The 22,439-nt window shown below is 48.1% G+C and overlaps 1 protein-coding gene across 1 annotated transcript in view; it reads right to left on the bottom strand.

The window, feature by feature from the left end:
- LOC142576593 (ATP-binding cassette sub-family C member 3-like) overlaps positions 1-22,439 on the bottom strand; it is a 117,943-nt gene that overhangs the window by 85,183 nt on the left and 10,321 nt on the right. Inside the window, exon 2 of the mRNA XM_075686788.1 lies at positions 5,748-5,958. Within this exon, the coding sequence (XP_075542903.1) occupies positions 5,748-5,808 (61 nt within the window). The 5' untranslated portion in view covers positions 5,809-5,958. The remainder of the gene's footprint in view (positions 1-5,747; positions 5,959-22,439) is intronic.

Raw genomic sequence — 22,439 nt, 5'->3', positions numbered from 1 at the left:
CGGATTTTCCCACCCGTATCTGTAGGCTAGAGGAAAGGTTACATCGCAAACTGACGCCGGCCTTCAGCTCCACCCTAAGAAATGCCACTTTGGCGCAAATCAGATCACCATCTTTGGTCACGCAGTATCGAAAGAGAGTAATCTCACTCACTTCACCAAGCACCAGGCACTTGCTGATTTTCCCATAGCTTCCTCCGTAAAAGAACTTCACAGATTCCTTGGCCGCTGTTCTTAACTTCGCCGTGTCATTCGGAATTTTGCGTCGACACCACTTCCTTGAATAAGCTTCTGCGGAGCGGCTCGAAAAAAAAAATGCGCCTGTTTTGCCGCTTGTGACGATGCCTTTCAAGAGTTGCGTCGTCTGCTAACCTCGCCGCCGATACTGCTTTACTTCGACCTTACAGCTCTAAATGAAGTACACACCGACGCCAGCGGCGTTGGACTCAGCGCTGTGCTCGCACAGCGCAGATCTCTTTTTGACGAGTGTGCCGTTCGATACGCATGCCGCAGCCTCACCAAAGCAGAGACGAATTATTCCATAACGGAGAAGGAATGTTTGGCCATTATTTGGGCACTAATCTTAGTTGAAATCAAGAAAAAGAAATGGGCATGGGCAGGACATGTAATGCGGAGGGAAGATAACCGATGGTCATTAAGGGTTACGGACTGAATCCCAAGGGAAGGGAAGCGTAGCAGGGGGCGGCAGAAAGTTAGGTGGGCGGATGAGATTAAGAAGTTTGCAGGCATGGCATGGCCACAAGAACAACAGTTTACGATATGTAGCGAGGCACTGGAAGCAAACTTAGGGCAGGTAGAGACCGCGGATCTGGATCATGAGACTGAAATAATCAGAAGAATAAGAATGGGCTGGGGTGCGCTTGGGAGGCATTCTCAGATCATGAAGAGCAGGTTGCCATTATACCGCAAGAGAAGAGTGTATAAGAGGTGTGTCTTACCAGTACTCACGTACGGGGCAGACACCTGGAAGCTTACGAAAAGGGATCCACCAAAATTGAGGAGGGCGCAACGAGCTACGGAAAGAATAATGATGGGTGTTATGATAAGGGATAAGAAAAGAGCAGATTCGGTGAGGGAACAAACGGGAGTAAATGATATCTTAGTTGAAATCAAGAAAAAGAAGTGGGGACATGGGCAGGACATGTAATGTGGAAGGAAGATAACTGATGGTCACTAAGGGCTGCGGACTGCATTCCAGGGAAGGGAAGCGTAGCAGGGGGCGGCAGAAAGTTAGTTGGGCGGATGAGATTAAGTATGCAGGGACAGCATGGCCACAATTAGTACATGACCGGGGTAGTTGGAGAAGTATGAGAAGGCATTTGCCCTGCAGTGGCCGTAGTTAGGATGATGATGATGATGATGATGATGATGATGATGATGATGATACATGATCACTAGTTCAGAAGCATTTTGAGCCCGCCGTGGTTGCTCAGTGGCTATGGTGTTAGGCTGCTGAGCACGAGGTCGCGGGATCCTATACCGGCCGCGGCGGCCGCATTTCGATGGGGGCGAATGCAAAAACACCCATGAACTTAGCTTTACGTGCATGTTAAAGAACCCCAGGTGGTCGAAATTTCCGGAGTATTCCACTACTGCGTGCCTCATAATCAGAAACAGGCTTCGGCTCGTGAAAACCCATCATGTTTTAAAAGCAATTTGCTTACAGGGTCACGAGAGTTCAGTAAATTGCCAATCTCTATTAAATGTACACCCAGCGCTCGTTACTCGAACATTGTTGCATTTTGTCCCCATCAAAGTGCGGCCGTCGGAACCAGAAAACGATATCGCAAGCTCTTGATAAGCAATGTGCCACGATAGGCGCTTAGCTTCCAGGGGGGGTCACTAATATCACGTAGTGAACTCCATAGATGGCGGCCGCAGCCACGTAACGGTAGTTTCATATTTGCCACGTACGTTTATTTCATGGTTTGACAGCGTCTGACAATACCACTTCATCATCGCTTTTCTGTTATGGCGCAAGTACACGGTAGCGTCTTTTATACTCCCACCCTTTCTGAATAGCGGGACACATTATGTCAGCTTTTAAGCATGCTGGGAGTCGGTTGTAGAAGTTCCTCGAATGTACTCGCTCACCATCGCTGCATCGAGAACGTACGCTGACGAATGTATACACAACAAATTGCTCAGTATGGTGTCATTCAACGGACGGACGCCAACTGCGCTTGCTCTCATCGCCGCAGCCTAATAATTATTTGCTTCTTTTTTGGGGTACAAGTTTGCACAAGAATTTGCTCCAGTTTATCTTTCGACTCTGCTTCTGTGTTCTTAACATTCGATGGCTTCAAGTGAAATGTGTTGCTCCCTTGTTTTTTTTTCTTTTATTGCTGTTAGCAGTATCAGGATCCCGCTGTTTCTCGGAGGCAGGGGCGTCGCCACGTACTTAAGGCATATTTTGATTATGCGCTCGGGCAGAACCGCTTCGCTGTCGCTTTTCTGTTTTGGCCAAACCAATCGCTAATACGCACACGCACACACACACACACACACACACACACACACACACACACACACACACACACACATATATATATATATACATACATATATATATATATATATATATATATATATATATATATATATATATATATATATATATATATATATATATATATATATATATATGCTTGTGTGTGAGTGCGGTCACCGATCGACGAATGCCGATTGCGCATGCCGTCATCACTGCCGCGGAATTATTCTGCGCAAGTTCGGGTGCAATTAGCTGTTGTACATAGTTTATTGTTCTTCGCATCCCTGTGTTTGTGCCTTGACACCGCCAGCCCTACGTGACAATATGTTATGGGTGTTATCGTCGCTGCTATTTTGAGGTGGAAGGATTGGATAGCGCTGCAATATATAATGTATGACACATAATTGTGTGAATGCCGAATTTCACTAGAATGACTTATCCGCGAATAAAGTTTTTCTTGTAATGCGTGGCGTGAATACCTCGAAGAATGTGTTTGGTGCTTCATACTGTCCTAATATATAGAATGGTAATTTTAGATATTGATATAACTCAAAAAGCCCATGGTCATAACCTTGCAAGTAAAGCTTTATTTTGCAAAGATGCGCTCTATAACGTTGCTGCTGTAAAACGCTCTTGATTTTCTGAAGATTATGTTGTTAAGAAACCTGGCGACTTTGCTCGCGTTGTGATACAATGTTGCGTAGCGGTATGTCTAAACTCAACCGCTGCATTGCGCGATTTGCAACGAAGTAAGAGAAATGCAGATGGGTACAACTAATGAATTAAAGCATGCATAAACATGCAATTCTGGCTTTCCCGCAAAAGAATACTCTTGCATACAAGCGGAAGCTTAGCGGGAAATGCGGGAATAAATATTAGACGAAGCAACAAACCAACGCAGCAGCAGCGCAGTAAGGATGCAGGCCAAACACATGCAATGACAAAGAGAGAGTAATCGTGTGACATAGCTCCAGTTCGCTGTTGACCGGCAGTTCGCCCTTTCTTAACGCTGAATGGGAAACTTCAGCGTTTTTCGTAAAAGAATACGAAGCAGCTAGAGTGTATATTGCAATTTCTATCCAATCATCATCAGCCAATATTTATGTCCAATGGATGACGAAGACACCAGCGATCTCCAATTACCCTTCCCTTGCGCAAGCTGATTCCAACTTGCACCTGCGAATTTCCTGATTTCATCGTCCCCTCTAACTTTTGGCAATCACCGAGTGCGTTTTCTACCCGCCGTGAGCACGAGGTTGCGGGATCGAGTCCCGGCCATGGCGACCGCATTTTCATGGAGGCGAAAACACCCGTGTGCTTATATCTAGGTGCGCGTCGGCGAACCCCGTGTGGTCGAAATTTCCGGAGTCCTCCACTAAGGCGTGCCTCATAATCAGAAAGTGGTTTTGGCACGTAAAACCCCATAATTCAATTTTTTAGTGCGCTTTTCTTGCCTTGACCACCACTTAGTAACTCTAGCAGTGCGCCGGTCATCAGCCGTACACTATACATTGGCTGTTACAAGCCATTTTTTCACTCCTAATTTCACTAGGATATCCGCGATCCACGTTTGCTCTCTGATGCACACCCTTTCTTCCTGTCCCTTAAAGTTGCCCCTAACATTTTTCGTTCACTCGCTACTTGCGCTGTTCTTAAATCGTTATCGAGGTTCTTTGTTACGCTCCAAGTTTCAGGCCCATATGTTTGAACCAGTACCATACAATGATTATGCACATTTAGTTTCTACGAGAACGGGAAGCTCCCAGTTATGAATTCATATTCCTTCTCGCATGCACTCTAACCTATTTCCATTTTGCTGTAAATTTCGATCACATAATCAGGATCCCATATGAGTAACCGACATGGATTAAAGTGCTCGTGAACAGATTCTAGAGGCTGGCTGCCGATCATGAATTATTGTTTTCTTGCTGGGCTATTGAGCTTTACTTCGTGTTCGGCAACACATTATTCAAACGTTTTCTTATAATTTCTCGGTTAAGGTTATCAATCTATTGTTGTAATTTGTCAACAACATCGCTCAACAGAAGAATGCTATCTGCACACGGAAGGTTGTTGAGAAACTCGACGCATGCAGCAAATACTATTGGATAAATTGGGTCTTCCTGTGGGGATCCCTTTTTCTTTATGTGTGTTTCTGTGCTTTTGATCTGAAGATGTAGCTTGGCAGTCCTTGTACGTATATGCCACAATATTCACAAATTCTTCCTGTGCTACACAATTTACGACTGTTACTGTTAAAAATAAGCTCAAAGGGAATTGCGAATGTGCACCTTGTCATTATTGCAGCCTGATGACTTTGTACACTAATACAGCGACCGTGGTGCTATCTACAAGCCGACCTGGCAATGAATAGCAGCGTAACACAGTACCACTCTCCGCTTAGGCTTTGTCAAAGTTTGCGTTAAAACCGGCGTACTAGTCTGTTGTGTTAACCGGTGTCACCCAGGATTACTTGTGTATTAATTATATCGTGGTACACAGGTACTACTCCTTCCCTTTTTGCAGGTACTCTGATCTGCGGGTCAAGCGCGTCGAGGTTTATACAAGAGCCTTCGAAGGTTCAAGAGTAATCGCTGGTGCTCGGGCGTCTTCCATAAAGTACTAACCTATTCGCGTCGCGCATACATGGAATCAGATTACACAAGGTTCGGTGACATCAGACAGCAAGAAGAATCATGGATAACATTCGAGAAACTTCCGATACATGCAGGCGCGTCCTGCGCTTGCGCTAACATTTGTTAGCCGGTGAAAAGTGGTCACCCGGAAAAAAACAAGTACACATGTCGATACTGTATGCTCGATCCAGATAATGACTGGGATATGGAACAAACGCTGCTAACTAATAACACACACTGCTATGCACAACGTCGTCTTCCTCCCTTGTTATACGGGCATTATCAACGTCCCGATAGCGTGTCTAGAGTCGCATAGCATGGCAGATGTGAGAGTATGCCATGGTAGTCGGGTTACTGAATTGGCGCCGAAGCAAGGGAAGCACCGTATACCCCTTTAGCAGGGAGCTCGAGCACCGAACCGCTCTTCGGTTTGCCAAAAAGCTCCTAATATAAATACCGCTAAAAGGGCGACGGCGAGCCGCCTCGTTTGTTATTAAGCCTCCCTACAGAAGGCATGCTGCCGATTTGATAACCAGAAATCTGAAGTCAATAGCACAACAACCTCAAGGAGCACACTAGTGAATCACGTACACTCTGCTCACCATCCAGGATGCAGAGGCCGACGAGACCGCCAACCCACATGTGTCTCGACATGGCCACCATTTTAGGGTCCGTAGTTGACGCATCCGTCCACGCCTTGATCCAGAGCTGCTCGAGACTGGACGTTACTGCCGCCGCTGCCAGAACACTCACGGCCGCTAAAGCAGGCCATTCGGAATAGCGGATAAGCGCTCCGAGAAGCTCCCAGCCAGACTGCAAGTAATGGAATTTCGCCGAAATGGCACAGAGATTTTGTCAAATATTTAAGGTTCACTCTTCGTGGGGGGCGTGGCTGCTAAATGGCGAAAAATTGCATTTGTTGACATCATGTAAACGTGCAGATGATTCAGCAGGAGATAAACGGAAGTAGGGGCTTGTTTTTAAGTCTCGTAGTGCCATTCATGAGGCAGACAGCAAACATTATTTTTTTTTGTACAAGCACATTCGTTTAACGCAAGAGGAGGCTATAATGTATCTGCATAGAGCATCGGACGTGGTCCCCTGTAATTGCGATCACGTCGGCGTGGGTTATTTGGGGACCTGGGCTCCAATCAGCGCATAGATCAGCCCAGCAAAATTGCTCAAAGGTTGTGGCAGGACAGAAGGCTAGGTGGACTTGCATTACAAGGCATTCTTGCCGATTCAAGCTTTTTAGAAGAAACTAGAGGAGAAATTTGAATTTATTGATGGCCCCAGCAACAGACATGCCGCACGCTGCTTGTCTCCTCTTTCGTAGCTAGCAATGGCGCGAGCCCTTGGCACAGCAATGACCTTACCGTCAGTTTGACATCATCTTATAAGGAGCTGATAGTCTATACCAGATGATGTTCTCCTCCTTTCAGGAAGTCGGCATGGTCCTACTGAACAACTGGCATATCATGGGCTCCATGATGCCTTCATTCTGCTTAGCTGAAGGAACGGCCACATGGGCCACGCTATCATCAAGGAAACTGGTGTTTCATGATCTCAAAAGTGGCCGTTTTTCACTCAGGTCATCTGAGAGGCGGAGCAATTTGTCACGCTAAGCGCTGCCTACAATGCAAATGCTGGAAGCCCTGGAGAGCGGAACAAAGGTTTTTTATCGTTACATTGAGGTTCTTGCTTGAGCTTCGACTCTAACACGCTAATGACATCAATTCTCTGTGCAGTCATTTGTCAGAGACTTAACGGTGGCCTGTGCTCTTTGTGCGCCGTCAGCTATTTCCGAATATCTGAACCCATCAAGCATACAGGGTGTGGTAAAAGCTTTCGTACTCACCTATAACCTATAACTATAGTTGCGATGGAATGTAACAAAATTACTTGTATGTTATCTTAGTGTGTTATGTTCGACATGCACAAATACAAATCTATCTTTTGAAAAGAGCACATTCTTAACGTATGCAAGCCTTCAGTCACTTCAGAAATGCATCGATGACGGCACATATGTCTTCGCCTGGTTGACTCCATGCTTTTGCTAATGTGCGTCAAGGTCTTGCAAACATAAGGCGAGGAGCAGAGCATACAGTGTTTTTGACCCATTCCTGATTAAATTGCCAAGCGGGTTCAGATCCAGGCTGTTTGGAGGCCATTCTGAAGTGGAAATGAAATCTGGAAAGTTTTAGTTGCTTTATTATTGCGCCATCTTCGCCTTGGGAGCCGGAACAAAATCCTGCTATACGTCCACTGACGGCTTCCGTCCGAAGTATGATTGTGCCCAAGCTAGAATTTCTTCAGGAAATATATCGGATCATTTCCTGTATTCAATTTCCAACTACATTAGGGGCACCTTTCCATCAGAAGTAATTGTACCAAAAACTATCACTGACTAAAGTTGACAAAATGTTGAGGCACTCGCCCCACTGACACTGGCTTCTTTTGAGGTTTCTTGTCTATACACCATTGCTTGGCTTTTTCGAAACTCCTTGATATTGAACACTGCCTCGTCTGTGAAGAGAATGCTGCGATGGCGTGCCGTGGTTCCTAATCATTTAACAGGTCCTTGCATTTTATGACCACTGTCTTCTTAACGTACTCAGTGAGTCCATGAATTTTCTGTACCTAATGCTTGTATAGTTCTTCTATCACAATTATTCGTATAGAAAGTTCCGAAATTACTTCGGTCGGGCCCTATCGCGTTTTGGTTGATTTTGGAGGGTTCGTGAACTTTTGCTGCACCCTCTTTATTTATAAGTTCTCTAAAATAAAGGGCATACCCGACAGGAGTAACAAATGAAAACGTGTTCATTTGTTGGCTGTTTGGCACAATGCCGTGTTACAGATTTTGCAATAACATTCACACGCGCTACACTCGCCCCATCCAATGCACGTACAACCCTACTTACAGCTTTGATCGCCCTCTGTCCCTTGAATGCCCGGAATATCCTACACCCTCAGCTATATTTCAATCTCAAGTGTTCCCCTGAGGCCTCCATTGACCGGTTACATGCGCACTCCTGAAGCAGTTGTAAAGATTTGAATCCTCGCTTGGAGGCATGGGTGGCCAATACTGCGGGACTACGGCGGGACGAAATGTGCAAGGCGGTTTGACCAACCAAGAGTGTATGCCCGACACGGTGGAATCTCCAAACAAGATGAAATCGTCAACCAGCAGGAATATCCAACCGTAACGCTATGTCTAACAAATCTAAATGTCCAATGAGACGGAATGTCCAATAGTGGATATTCCGCCTCATTGAACACGCAGGATCATTGGACATTGTCTCGTGCGAAATTGTGGCTTGTTAGAAATTCAGACTGCAGGAGTGTTACACGCTAACTGGAACGTGTGCATCCAGAATTTAAATCCGTAGGTCGACATCAGTTCGATTTTTCCTTTTGCTATCTGCGTGCTCCTACCCAAACATCGTGGAGATGGATCTTTTTCGCAAAAGCTGTAAGATTATAGATTTTTTGTGTTCTATTTAAGGTTCGCGAACACCAATCTTCCCACGGTTGATAACTTGAGAATCTTTAATACTGCGCTAAGCATTTTCAACGGGAACGTCACATTTGCACCTTGAAGCAGCTTCAACTTAAAGGTTTAGACGGAGAAAGAGATCTCGACATCCTAATAGCGGAAGCAAATTTGCTTGTCCTTCTCCCTCGACAAGTCTGTACTGACCGGGAGAACTAACAGGCAAATCGACCTACCAGTCACAAACAGCAAAGGACGATATTGCCATTCTACAAGGGAGAGCGCCATCACCTACTTCGAGAAAAGTGCCGATTTACGGGGCCTATCAAAATTAATACTAGTCTTGCTGGCTGAACAAAACAGAGTTTTCCAAGTATTTCAAGCATTTCCAAGTATTGCAAGTTATTTATTGCAATTACATAACAGAATTTTTTGCTATAAGAACGTTTGTCAGTAGTGGGCCACTCGCGAAACATTGTATTATAACAGAACCCACAGAAGTACTTCTGCGCCTACGAGGAGCTGGCGAAAAAAGTTTTTGGGTGATGGTCGTTGAATTGACTAAGATCATGAGAGCAAACGTGCATCCGCTAAGCCGCATAGATGAGATCTGTGACCTTATCTGGCCACTTTACGCACACACACACACACGCACGCACACACACACACACACACACACACACACACACACACACACACACACACACACACACACATATATATATATATATATATATATATATATATATATATATATATATATATATATATATATATATATATATATATATATATATTTATATATGTACGTACGTGTGTATGTATAGCATATGCAACTTGTCATCCGTGCGTTGGCGTGAAAACTACTGAAAAATTGCTGCTAACGAAAGTGAACACTAAAAGACCACTTCATTACACTATATACTATCCGATTGTATTCGACGTCAGGTACCTTTCAAGAAACGAAAGACAATGTTAAGCGGAGTTTGAAATGACGGCCATGTCGCGTGTATTCGGAAGATGTGACGTGCCACCACATTTAGATAACATATGCGGCGACGTGAGGGCAGCTAATCATTCCAAACAAATAGCTGTTTTTTCTGAAAACGGACTAATACGACTTACAGTAGCAGGTGAATAATTTTTTGATAATGAACTGAGTGATCCTAGCGTCCACGAAATGAAGAGAACAATTCATTTCGGCATTTTCCAGGCGGAAGAAGAAGCCAAACATACGCTAACTTCTCGGACTTGTAAATGCAGAAACGGACAATATGACATTTACACGAGAATTTATGAAAGATGACAGTTTTTGTTTGGCCGGAAAAGGCAGAGGTAGAGCAGAGGGTAGGAAGGGGGGAGCAAGGAAGAGCAGAAGGTCTTGGATGAGCTCAGAGCCATACTATATTGCTCAGAAGCCATACCGACACTTTAAGTCTATCAAGCGCACACGTTGGAAATGGCACCAGTGACTTGAATGACTGGCCATTTCGCACGGTCATTATTCAGTATGGCGCAACGACAGCACGGAAAATTGAAGCCTTCGCAGTCCCGCCACTCACACTTACTATATCAAATTTTCACACTCCTTGTTCGCATTTTTCTTTCGTTAACGACGCCCTTGATAAAGACAACCTTAGAAAGCCCCCAACCTTCTCGTTACGCCAGCCACACTCAGCGACATTTTACTTTTCTTTCATGGTCAGCCATCATCCAAGTACCGGGATTAAATCGAGAGGATACGACAGAAAATATTCGGTGCGTCTACCACTGGCCTCTTTTTCAGTATAGAGTGAAGCAGTTCGCACATGTCATCACTGCTAATGACGTAACACTGCTCGTATTGTTCCGTAATGACGGCCAGGTGCATGCCAAACCAAACCCAATGCATAACCGCTGGTATTATTGCTACATTTTCGCCCGGCAATTACTTAATTGCGGCCGGCTATAATTATCAGGATACAGCGAAGAAGAAGCGCTGACAAGAGCGGCTGCAGTAGTCATCGCTGATTTATTCACCCACAATATCACCCTATAGCGGTAAAACGCAAGTGATGTGCTGCCGACGTTAAAATGCAGCTGCGGCAGAACAGCCACACCTACTGGCGGCGAGCGGCTGCGGCAGTCACGGGACAGCATGAAAATCTCGCCTCCTCTGTGCAGGTGCGAGGTGGGGCGCGCTTTTTCCTTCATCTGCTGAGAGGCTACAGCTGTGTTTACGTTCTTCGTTCACTGCGTATAACGCGAGTCACGTCTTACGAATATTACAACGTCGTTTCCACTCATATTGATCATGTTGGTGTGCTCTCTTGCGTCGTAACCGTGTTCCACAGAGAGAGAGAGTAAAACTTTATTCAATGGAAATAAAATAAGGCACGATGGTTGGAGCCCCTATTCCAGGGCCCCACTGGCACGAGCGGCTCGCTGGGCTTGGTCCAGAAGAGCCAACTGGCTCTCCCGACCATCGTCCGCAAGCCATGCCTCCCACTGCCTATTCCTCATTAGTGGATGTTGGTGTAATATGGGACTGTCTATGTGCGGAGGCCTCCTGGGGCACTCCCATGTGATGTGTTTTAGTGTGGGTGGGTCTGTGCACCACGGGCACTCGTCAGAGAACCTCGTGGGGTGTATTCTGTGTAGGTGGCGCAGGTTGGGGTATGTATTCGTCTGAATACGACGCCAGTCCCTCTCCTGTTCGCTGTTTAAATCGGAGTGAGGATGTCCAAAACGTCTCCGCTCCTGCCTTTGCTGTAGGAGGGTGTCACGAGAATTCAGTGGAAGGACGTCGCTAGGCCATGCCGTTGCTCGGACGTTCAAACCTCGAGCAATACGGTCTGCCCTAGCGTTTCCTGCCAGTCGCTCGTGTGCCGGACACCAGACGATAGTGTGGTGCCCCTCTAGTTGAGTGCCTAAAATTTTGATTATTGATTTGGGTGCCGTTCCTCGTAAAAACAGGCGGCAAGCCGCTTGTGAGTCGGATAATATGACAGCCGAATTGGTTTGGCGCTCGGCGTCCTGAATGGCCAAGGCAATGGCTGCAGCCTCTGCCACGCATGCCGAGGCGGTTTTGAAGGATGCCGTTGTTACGTTGTTGTTGCATGTAGAGACTATGGTGAAAGTGTCTGAGCTGGCTCGACTGGCATCCGTATAATACACCCCCGGTCCCATGCCGAAACGTTTGTGAAGGGTCTTTGCCCTTGCTCTGCGTCGTCCGGGATGGTACTTGGGGTGCATGTTTTTGGGAATTGGGGCCACCGCGATGTGCGATCGAACATTGCGGTCTATCTGTGCCGTTTCCTCTCCGCAATACTGGGGTCTCAGGGGAAAGCCTAACCTCGCCAATACTTCCCTGCCCTGAGTTGAAGAACAAAGTCGTTCTTTCTGGGAATATAACGTCGCGACTGCGTACTCGTCAAAAGTATTGTGCAGGCCCAGTCCCTCGAATCTCTCTGTGCTAGTGCATTCGGGAAGACCAAGGGCGGCTTTGAAGGCTTTTCTTATTATTGCGTTTGCCTGTTTAATCTCTTGGTTTGTCAAGGCCTGATACGGAAGGGCGTATGTGAGTCGGCTAATTACGAATGCGTGAACCAGGCTGATGGTCTCTCCCTCAGTTAGGCCGTCTCTGCTTCTTGCCACTCTCCTTATCATTCTGGCCACGTTTCCTGTGACCGCCTTTAGTTTTTGTAGGGTGTGAGATGCTCCAGCATTCTGCTGTATCCACATCCCCAATATTCTGAGTGTCTCCACTTCACGAATTGGCACCCCGTCGAGAGTCAGAGTGAGCGGCACCCAGTCCTTCTTTCTTGCGTACTTCGCACGCACCCGAATGAATTCCGATTTTCAGGTGCGCATGCCATGTCCGCCGCCCTCGCGTATTCCACGACTGCGTCTATGGCCTTTTGAAGGGTTTCTTGCTTGTCCCCGTAGGACCCCTTGTGAGCCCAGAACGTGATATCATCGGCATATATCGCACAACCGAGATTCGGGTGTTTATCTAGCTCCAGGGCTAGCTTTCTCATCCCTACATCGAATAGCAGTGGAGAGAGTATAGCTCCCTGAGGGGTACCTCTGTCGGGACAGTTGAAGGTGTCGGACCTCGTGGAGCCTAATCCGATTGTGGCCGTGCGGTGGCTGAGGAACGAGCGCACGTAGTTATAAATTCGCGTTCCGCAGTTCACCGCTTCCAGTCCCTCCAGAATAGCGTGGTGGGAGATGCTGTCGAAGGCCTTTTTGATGTCTAATGCCAGTACAAATTTATCTTCCGACCCTCTGTTGGGGTGCAGGACCTCGTGCTTTAGTAGTAGAAAAACGCCCTGCGCTGACACGTGGGGTCGGAAACCGAACATGTTGGAGGGGAACATGTTGTTTAGCTCTATGTGGTTCGAGAGCCGGACCTGCACAACCTTTTCAAATAGTTTCGCCGCGCACAACGTTAGGGAGATGGGTCGAAGGTTGTTGATGTTACGAGGCTTACCTGGTTTTGGAATGAGAATAGTCAAGGAGAATAAGGTACTGGGTTCCCGCCTCCGTGCCCTATTCACTGTCCGTCTTGTCGTACAGAATCAGATATGGCGCGCTGTCTCCAAAACCCTTTCCATCAGGATGTCTAGGTGGTATCTCATACCATGATAATCGAAACAAGCACGAACGAGACCGAACCAAGAAAACCAAATACGCGCGAGCGAGACCTGACATGAGCAGACGATAGTACGAAACTAGCGGTCCGACCGAGACAGAATACGAGCACGCATCGCGCGGTCGGCCAGTTCCTCATGACGCCAGTTTCGCGAGAGCACGTCACCGAAAGGGCCGCTCTCATTGGCTTCTGCAATTCATTACTAGCGTATTTCATCTACAGCTCCGCGCTCGAGCTTTCATTTTTTTTGCTGTGTTTGTTCACTCTGTTACGCCACCGCCGACGCCGATGTTCGCCGCAAGAACAGGCGCCAAAGTGCTCCCCTCTAAAATAATTGTTGCGGACCAGGACCAATATTTGTGTAAAATCCGTAGGATTTTTACTTTGCCGATTTGTGTTAAATTATATAGATGACAATTTTCCCTTTCAGATACATCCTCTTAATGTCAATATTACTTCACTTTCTTACAAAAAGTACCCACGCAATGTAATGTTGCATACCTAACTTGGGCTACAAACATAAAAAATTTCATAATGACGACAACTGTGCTTTGAGCTACCTTAGTCGTCCCCTTTAGAAAAGATGCTAGCTTACTAACTTCTAGTGCCACGTAAGTTATAAGGTAAGTCAGCCGTGTATGAAATGACTCTCGCTGTACCCTATCTTATTTAATGCTCACAAAACTGTGTCGCGACATTCATGTACTGCAACTACAGTTATACTACCAGCTTTAGTAACCTGATAGGTGAAGCAGGTTTGCGTAGTATTCTATAAGGATCCAATGTCGCAGTGCTCTCACCGTACCATTAATGTGTTTATTACTTTACCAAAGTTTTACCCCACCAATATATCTCTTCGCATATTTCAATGCATAAGCCGTGTAAAAGCTGATGAGCCATTGCTGAATAAGTGCCCATATCGGCTCCGTCGTTAATGCCCACTTTCGCATTGCTCATTAGTTTCGATCCCGAAGATTTTGTACCACTGTGTTCATGAGGCCATCCGCTTTCATCTGATACCCGACTTTCCATCAAAGGTGCATTTTTCATCCATTTATTGGACTTTTCCTCATTCACCGCCAAGGGAAGTCGCTAGGCCTAAGCGAACCGAGGGCTCGCTACGCCTACGCAGTCGTACTTCTGCCACTACAACATGGAGGGTTACGCGACCGCTTCTACACACGGTTCCCACGTTTCCCAAATGTGCGTGCAAGTAGGAGAAGAAATTACGCCCGAGTAATTTAAACGCTCGCCCGGATGGCTGCACAACGGTGGGCACACGAGCCGAACACGTCCGCAAGCAACGCAGGGTGAGTCTAATACTCGTGCAGATACTTCGGGCTCTCAGCAGAAACCTAAATTTAACAAGAACGTTAGGACCGCAGTTATTCAGGCCGCTCCCTAGCCGAGGTCAAGAAAGAGCTCCAAGCACAGCGAGCCCAGCCTAGAAATGGCTCAGCTCAGACACCCGACACACCTACACCCGCCGTTATCCCCGAGCAGAACATCGACACGCCATCCGAGCAAGGCACAGGATCAATGAACACAACCCAAAATGAGTCCCAGGAGGAGAAGACTACTGACCCAACCCCCCAGAAATGAGCACGCACTGAACATAGACTCGCCGTTATCTGCGAGCAGAACACCGACACGCCATCCCCCCAAGGCACACAATCAATGGCCACAACACAAGACGAGCGCCAGGAGGAGAAGACCACTGACCAAAACCTGAAGAAACGAGCACGCACCTCATCACGACATTACAATGACTTGACCCAATTGGAAACTCAGCTCGAAGCCAAAATTGAAGCGTTCGCCAACACCTACGGCAGCACGGCTGCCGTCACCGACCAACGACTAGCACGACTGGAGGAGCTGATCACCACGTCCTCCCGCACAATACAAAAGCCTTTCGACTTCATAGAACAGACCCTCAAGCCTGTAGTACGCAGCCCCACCTTTGCGGGGCCATTCGCCAACCACCCATACCTCCAAAAACAGACGCAAGCACCAGCTTTTCCACAACCATGCCCCAGCCCCAATCAACAATAGTATCGCTACCGGGCCTTAGGGTCTGGCAGTGGAACTGCCACAGCTACAACAAGAGAGTCATGCTGCCACAACACACCACCGCAGTAAACAAGAAACCCGACATCACCCTGCTGCAAGAAACGGGGATGACCACCCCCATCCTCCCTCGTTATCGCGCTCACGTTAGCCCGTAGGAGTGCTTTCGTGCACGTTTTCCGCAAAGGGCTCACATTGATCGAGCACCAAATCAAACACGGCCGCAGCAGGATGGAATACACCTTCACTGAAATCATCCCACGCAAACAACGGAAAGACAGCGTGTTCATTGCCAACACCTACAGTAACTTCAAGCACTAAACACAGGAATTCAGTACCCTATTGCACACAGCCAGCACTCAAGCCAAAGACAACACTCTGCTGATCGCAGGGGACGTCAATGCCGCCGATCGAACGTGGGGTTTCGTGAAGGACAGGGCAAAGGGACGAGATCTGTTAGTAGATACCCTGGACCACAACTGCGCCCTGATCACGGACCCCGCTCATTCCACCCGCATCGGCAATTCCGTAGCGCGAAACACCACACCAGACCTTATATTCAATAAGATTTACCACACGGGTAAAGTAACATGGCACAACACCGGCGTCGACCTGTGCAGCGACCATTCCATTCTTGAAATTACGATGCCCAACCAATTCCAGGGCAACAGCATTATACACAAACGGACGGACTGGGATAGTTTTCGTAAGGGACGCCCCACCACAGCATTAAACATCACAAACATCGAAACCTGGACGGTAGACTTTCGTGATCAGTGCGCTCGGCCACGAAGACCATCTAAACAGACGAGAACTTCGTCGCCATGGACAGCCACCTGGCCCATCTCATCGAGGCCAAACATTTGATACAGGCGCACTGGAAGCGGCAACGGCTGAATCTCAAACTGAGGAACAAGGTGCCCGACCTAATGAGGGCCTTTGAACACCGCTGCAAGGTCCTGCACCGTCAGCAGTGGAACGAAATCTGCGACCGAGCTGACAGGGAAGTGCATCGCGGTTGCACCTAGGATCTATTTCGGCACCTCCTAAACAAAATTAAGACCAAGTCACACCAGCGTGAACGCCTGACTCGCTTCATGCGCACTACCACACAACAACAGCAAAAAACGATGTTATCAAGAGGCTGGAAGCCAAGTATCTGCCGGACACGCCAACGGAAACCCACACGCCGTACGGGGTGCAGCCGAACGCGTGGCTCGACCGAGATGTCACCACGTCAGAGGTACGGGTAGTGATGCACAAGCTTCAAACTCATTTATCAGTAGGCCCCAATCTCGTTACCAACAAGATGTTATGCAACCAGACGATGCACCGATCCAGGCCCTATCCCGTTTCTTTGACGAATACTGACATTCAGACAAGCTCCCCCGACAGTGGAAAACGGTGATAACGATCCTGATCCCGAAACCGCGCAAACCACCGGACATCGGCAATCTGCATCCCACCTCGCTCACGTCCTGCGCTGGCAAGGTGCTGGAGCACGGGGTGTCTAATCGGTAGCAGGATTACCTGGAGAAGGAAGGCCTCTATCCAGACACGATGATCAGCTTCCGGCACAGACTCAGCATAGAAGATGCCATGCTACAACTCCAACAAGAAATCATCGTCAACAAGACACAAGACAGCAAAGTAATTCTGGCGCTCGATTTACAAAGCGCATTCGACAAAGTGAAATACTCACCCGTATTATTCCAAGTATAAATACTCAACATGGGGCTAACGAGCTACGATTGCATCCAAGACACCTTGACCAACCGCACGGTGTAACTGCAGGCCGGAGACCTCAAAATCCCCGAACGCAAGTTCGGCAGCACGGGTACCCCGCAGGGTTCGGTCATCCTGCCGTTGATCTTCAACCTCGTCATGATCGGAGTAGCGAGGGAAGTAGCGGAGACCGGCGTGTAGCGTACGATTTACGCCGACGGCATTACCCTGTGAGCGGCAGGCGGCACCGACGCCAGCATCGAGCAACAGCTGCATGCAGCGCTTACCACCATCGAGCAGCACCTTGACGTTACCGTGCCTAATGTGCTCGCCCTCGAAAACCGAGCTGTTCGTCCTCACACTGTTACGACCGGGGCGGAAACGCGCTACCCCTCGGGAGTGCGATCACATCAAGATCGGGACTGCACCGGGGCAACGCATCCCCGAAGTTCCCAAGATCAGGATCCTGGGCCTGCTGCTAAACACGGGCGGCCGCAACGACAAGACGACCAACAAACTAACCACCAAAGCAATGGACGCCACCCGGTTCCTACACCGCGTCTCGACACGACGGGCGCACATTCGTTAAGAATGTCTCGTGCGCCTTGTCCAATCCTTTATAATCAGTCACATCGCCTACGTTACGGCCTACCTCAAATAGCAGGTCACTGACAGGACCAAGATCAACACGCTGATCAGACGGGCTTATAAGACTGCGCTAAGCTTAATGGAGACCACGAGTACGACTCGGCTGCTGCAACTTGGCGTCCATAACACCCTAGAAGACACCCGCCGTGGTTTCTCAGTGGCTATGGTGTTGGGCTGCTGAGCATGAGGTCGCGGCATCGAATCCCGGCCACGGCGGCCGCATTTCGGTGGGGGCGAAATGCGAAAACACCGGTGTGCTTAGATTTAGGTGCACGTTAAAGAACCCCAGGTGGTCAAAATTTCCGGAGTCCTCCACTACGGCGTGCCTCATAATCAGAAAGTGCTTTTGGCACGTAAAGCCCCAAATATTATTAACACCCTAGAAGAAATGGCCGAGGCGCAGCTCGCTGCGCAAATGGACCGCCTCTCTGCCATCAAGATGGGCCGCAGTATACTGACGTCCCTGGGCTACAATCACTAAACTCCCAGCAGGAAACCGTGCGAGATCAACAAGGAAGCGTAGGCCCACATCGACGTTGACGCCATTCCGAAGAACATGCAACCCGAGTACAACAAAGAACGGCGGCAGGTGCGGGCGAAGGCCCTCACCGAACAACAGCCCCAAGACCCGCACGCATGGTACTTCGACGCAGCGGAATACAACCGGCAAGGTTTCGCGGCAGTGGTCGTTGCGGCGGCTACCGGCACCACGAAAACGGCAGCGATCGTGCGGTGCACTGACACCACAGACGCCGAGGAGAATGCCATCACTCCCGCGATCTCCGAGGCCGAGTGTCGCACCGTGCTCAGCGACTCGAGGAACGCGGTGCGCAACTTTCGCAAGGGGCGACTATGCGCGCTGGCGGCCGCCATCCTCGGCACGCTCCAGCTCCAAAACCGCGGCAGCTCCGTCCGTATCTAGTGGTCCCGGCGAACGCCAGCGAATGCATCCTCACCGAACCACAACGAGGCGGCACATTCGGCGGAGCGAGCGCTTACCCTCCGCGCCCCAGAGAGTGACCGTTCCGTGTGGTGGTTTGAAATCAAGGATCGAGTGGCCAGTTACGGCCAAGTCACTAAGTGTTACCGCTTAGCTCGACGGACAATGCCGCGTCCCCACACCCGATAGGCTCTTGCCACTTCGTCATTTTCAGCGTCCGCAACCCTATCCTCGTTCCCACCTTAACACAACCCCCGGCAGAAAAAGAACTAAGCCGGTGCTTCAGACGGGCCGTCGGTAAGGCTTAAGGCGTCAAAACACTAAGACTGAGAGGCGTGTACGACGTCAGGTGATGTGGAACCGGGTAGCATCATCATCATCATCAGCAGCAGCAGCAGAGGCAGCCTGGTTACGCCCACTGCAGGGCGAAAGCCTCTCCCATACTTTTCCGACTACCCCGGTCATTCAGTAATTGTGGCCATGTTGTTCCTGCCAATTTCTTAATCTCAACCGCCCACCTAACTTTCTGCCGCCCGCTGCAACGCTTCCCTTCCCTTGGAATCCATTTCGTATCCCTTAATGACCATCGGTTATCTTCCCTCCTCATGTCCTGCCCATGCCCATTTCTCTTTCCTGATTTCAACTAAGATCTCATCAACTCGCGTTTGTTCCCTGACCCAATCTGCTCTTTTCTTATCCCTTAACGTTATAGCTATCACTCTTCTTTTCATAGCTCGTTGCGTCGTCCTCAATTTAAGTAGAACCCTTTTGGTAAGCCTCCAGGTTTCTCCCCGTAGGTCAGTACTGGTAAGACACAGCTGTCATATACTTTTCTCTTGAGGGATAATGGCAACCTGCTGTTCATGATCTGAGAATGCCTGCGAAATGCACCCCAGCCAATTCTTATTTTTCTGATTATTTCAGTCTCATGATCCGGATCCGCAGTCACTACCTTTCTAAAATAGATGTATTCCCTTACCACTTCCACTACTTCGCTACGTATCGTAAACTGCCGTTCTTTTCCAAGACTGTTAAACATTACTTTAGTTTTCTGCAGATTAATTTTTGGACCCACCCTTCGGCTTTGCCTCTCCAGGTCTGTGAGCATGCATTGCAGTTGGTCCCCTGAGTTGCTAAGCAAGGCAATATCATCAGCGAATCGCAAGTTGCTAAGCTATTCTCCATTGACTCTTGTCCCCAATTCTTCCCAATGCAGGTATCTGAACACTACACGCTGTGAATAGCATTGGAGAGATCGTATCTCGCTGCCTGACGCCTTTCTTTATTGGGATTTTGTTGCGTTCTTTATGGGGGAGTACGGCGGCTGTTGAGCCGCTATAGATATCTTTCAGTATTTTTTCATACGGCTCGTCTACACCCTGATTCCGCAATGCCTCCATGACTGCTGAGGTTTCGACTGAATCAAACGCTTTCTCGTAATCAATGAAAGCTATATACAAGGGTTGGTTATAATCCGCACATTTCTCAAACACCTGATTGATAGTGTGAATATGGTCTATTCTTGACTAGCCGTTGCGAAATCCTGCCTAGTCCTTTAGTTGACCGATGTCTAAGGTGTTCCTGATCCTATTAGCAATTACCTTTTAAATACTTTGTAGCAACGGACAGTAAGCTGATCGCTCTATAATTTTTCAAGTTTTTAGCGTCCCCTTTCTTATGGATTAGGATTATGTTAGCGTTTTTCAAGATTCCGGTACGCTCGAAGCCATGAGGCATTGCGTATACAGGGTGGCCAGTTTTTATAGTACAATCTTCCCACCATCCTTCAACATATCTGCGGTTACCACGATCCTCCCCAGCCGCCTTCCCGCTTTGCACAGCTGCCAAGGCATTCTTTACTTCTTCCGGCGTTACTTGTGGGATTTCAAAATCCTCTAGACTATTCTCTCTTCCATTATCGTCATGGTTGCCACTGGTACTGTATAAATCTCTATAGAACTCCTTAGCCACCTGAACTATCTCATCCATATTAGTAACGATATTGCCGGCTTTGTGCCTTAACGCATACATCTGATTCTTGCCTATTCCCAGATTGTTCTTTACTGCTTTTAGGCATCATCCGTTCCTGAGAGAATGTTCAATTCTATCCATATTATTCGTTGTGTCAGCTGTCTTACGCTTGTTGATTAACTTGGAAAGTTCAGCAGTTCTGTTCTAGCTGTAGGGTTAGAGGCTTTCATACATTGGCCTTTCTTTATCAGATCTTTGGTCTCCTGCGATAGTTTACTACTGGTATCCTGTCTAACGGAGTTTCCAACAACTTCTCTTGCAGACTCCTTAATGGTACACATAAGATTGTCGTTCATGCCTTCAACACTAAGGTCCTCTTCCTGTGTTAAGGCCTAATACCTGTTCTGTAGCTTGTTACGAAATTCCTCTATTTTTCCTCTTACCGCTGACTCATTGATTGGCTTCTTATGTAACAGTTTCTTCCGTTCCCTCCTCAAGTCTAAGCTAATTCGAGTTCTTGCCGTCCTATGGTCACTTCAGCTCACTTTGCCGAGCACGTCCACATCCTGTATGATGCCAGGGTTAGCGCAGAGAATAAAGCCTATTTCATTTCTGGTCTCGTCATTCGGGCTCCTCCACGTCCATTTTCGGCTATCCCGCTTGCGGAAGAAGGTGTTCATTATCCGCATCTTATTCTCTTCTTCAATGTCTACTCATAACTCTCCCTTGCTATTCCTAGTGCCTATGCCATATTCCCCCACTGCCTTGTCTCCAGCCTGCTTCTTGCCTACCTGGGCATTAGGCGCTCTGAGGCCCATTTCTCTCACGTCCTGCCTGGGTAAACTGTACGAACGAGTAGTACAAATACAGTGCGCATACAGTGTGTGTCCTCCGCACACACTGTATACGGATGACATAACGCTGTGGACAGCAAGCGGCTCTCTGGTACACAAAGAACAAGTACTACAACAAGCGGCCGAGGAAGTAGACAAATTCTCGAGGAGCAGTAGCCTCAAATGTGCCTCCAAAAAATCGCAGATCATTCGGGTACACTCGAGGGGCTAGATATCCAACGAACCTGTGAACATCGTTGTGGAAGGACACACAGTCCAAGAAGTTAACGTGATGCGGAATATGGGCTTCGGCTACAAAGTAGCCAAAATAACATTGCGCATATGATCCGTCGCGTAACTTATAGGAAAGTGGGCATGGAAGAACACGACACGCTGAGGCTCGTCCAAGCACTAGTGATAAGCCGAGTCACGTACGGCCTGCCTTACCACTTCCTTAGTCGCGAGGAGGAAAGGCAGGCCGACATCATAATAAGATCAGCATACAAAGCGGCCCTCGGACTACCCAAGGGAACGTCCACAGATCGCCTGCTTGCCTTAGGAGTACACTACACATTCGAAGAACTAAAACAAGCCACACTAATCTCCCAGAGGGAACACTTGAGCTACACTCACACAGGACGGGTCCTTCTGACAAGGGCACGTATTTCCCCCCACTGACAATTTATCAGCGAACGCGTATTACCACTACCAACCTCAACACGAGCTCGAATAACAGTGGCGCCGATACCCAAAAACATGCATCCTGAATACAGTAAAGCAAGGCGAAAAGCACGCGCGCAACATATTGGAACAATGTATGAAAGTAATCCCACGTCCAACACAATATACACGGACGCAGCAGCGTATTCGAACATGCACTCGAACGCCAATGCTGCCCAAAAGGACAACAGGAGGTACGCAGTGGCAATCGTCGACCCGAAAGCACAGCAACAATTTACGGCATCCGTCAAGTCAGGT

The sequence above is a fragment of the Dermacentor variabilis genome, chromosome 3, assembly GCF_050947875.1.
Source record: "Dermacentor variabilis isolate Ectoservices chromosome 3, ASM5094787v1, whole genome shotgun sequence".
NCBI lineage: Eukaryota > Metazoa > Arthropoda > Arachnida > Ixodida > Ixodidae > Dermacentor > Dermacentor variabilis.
This window is presented reverse-complemented; position numbering and strand designations above follow the sequence as displayed.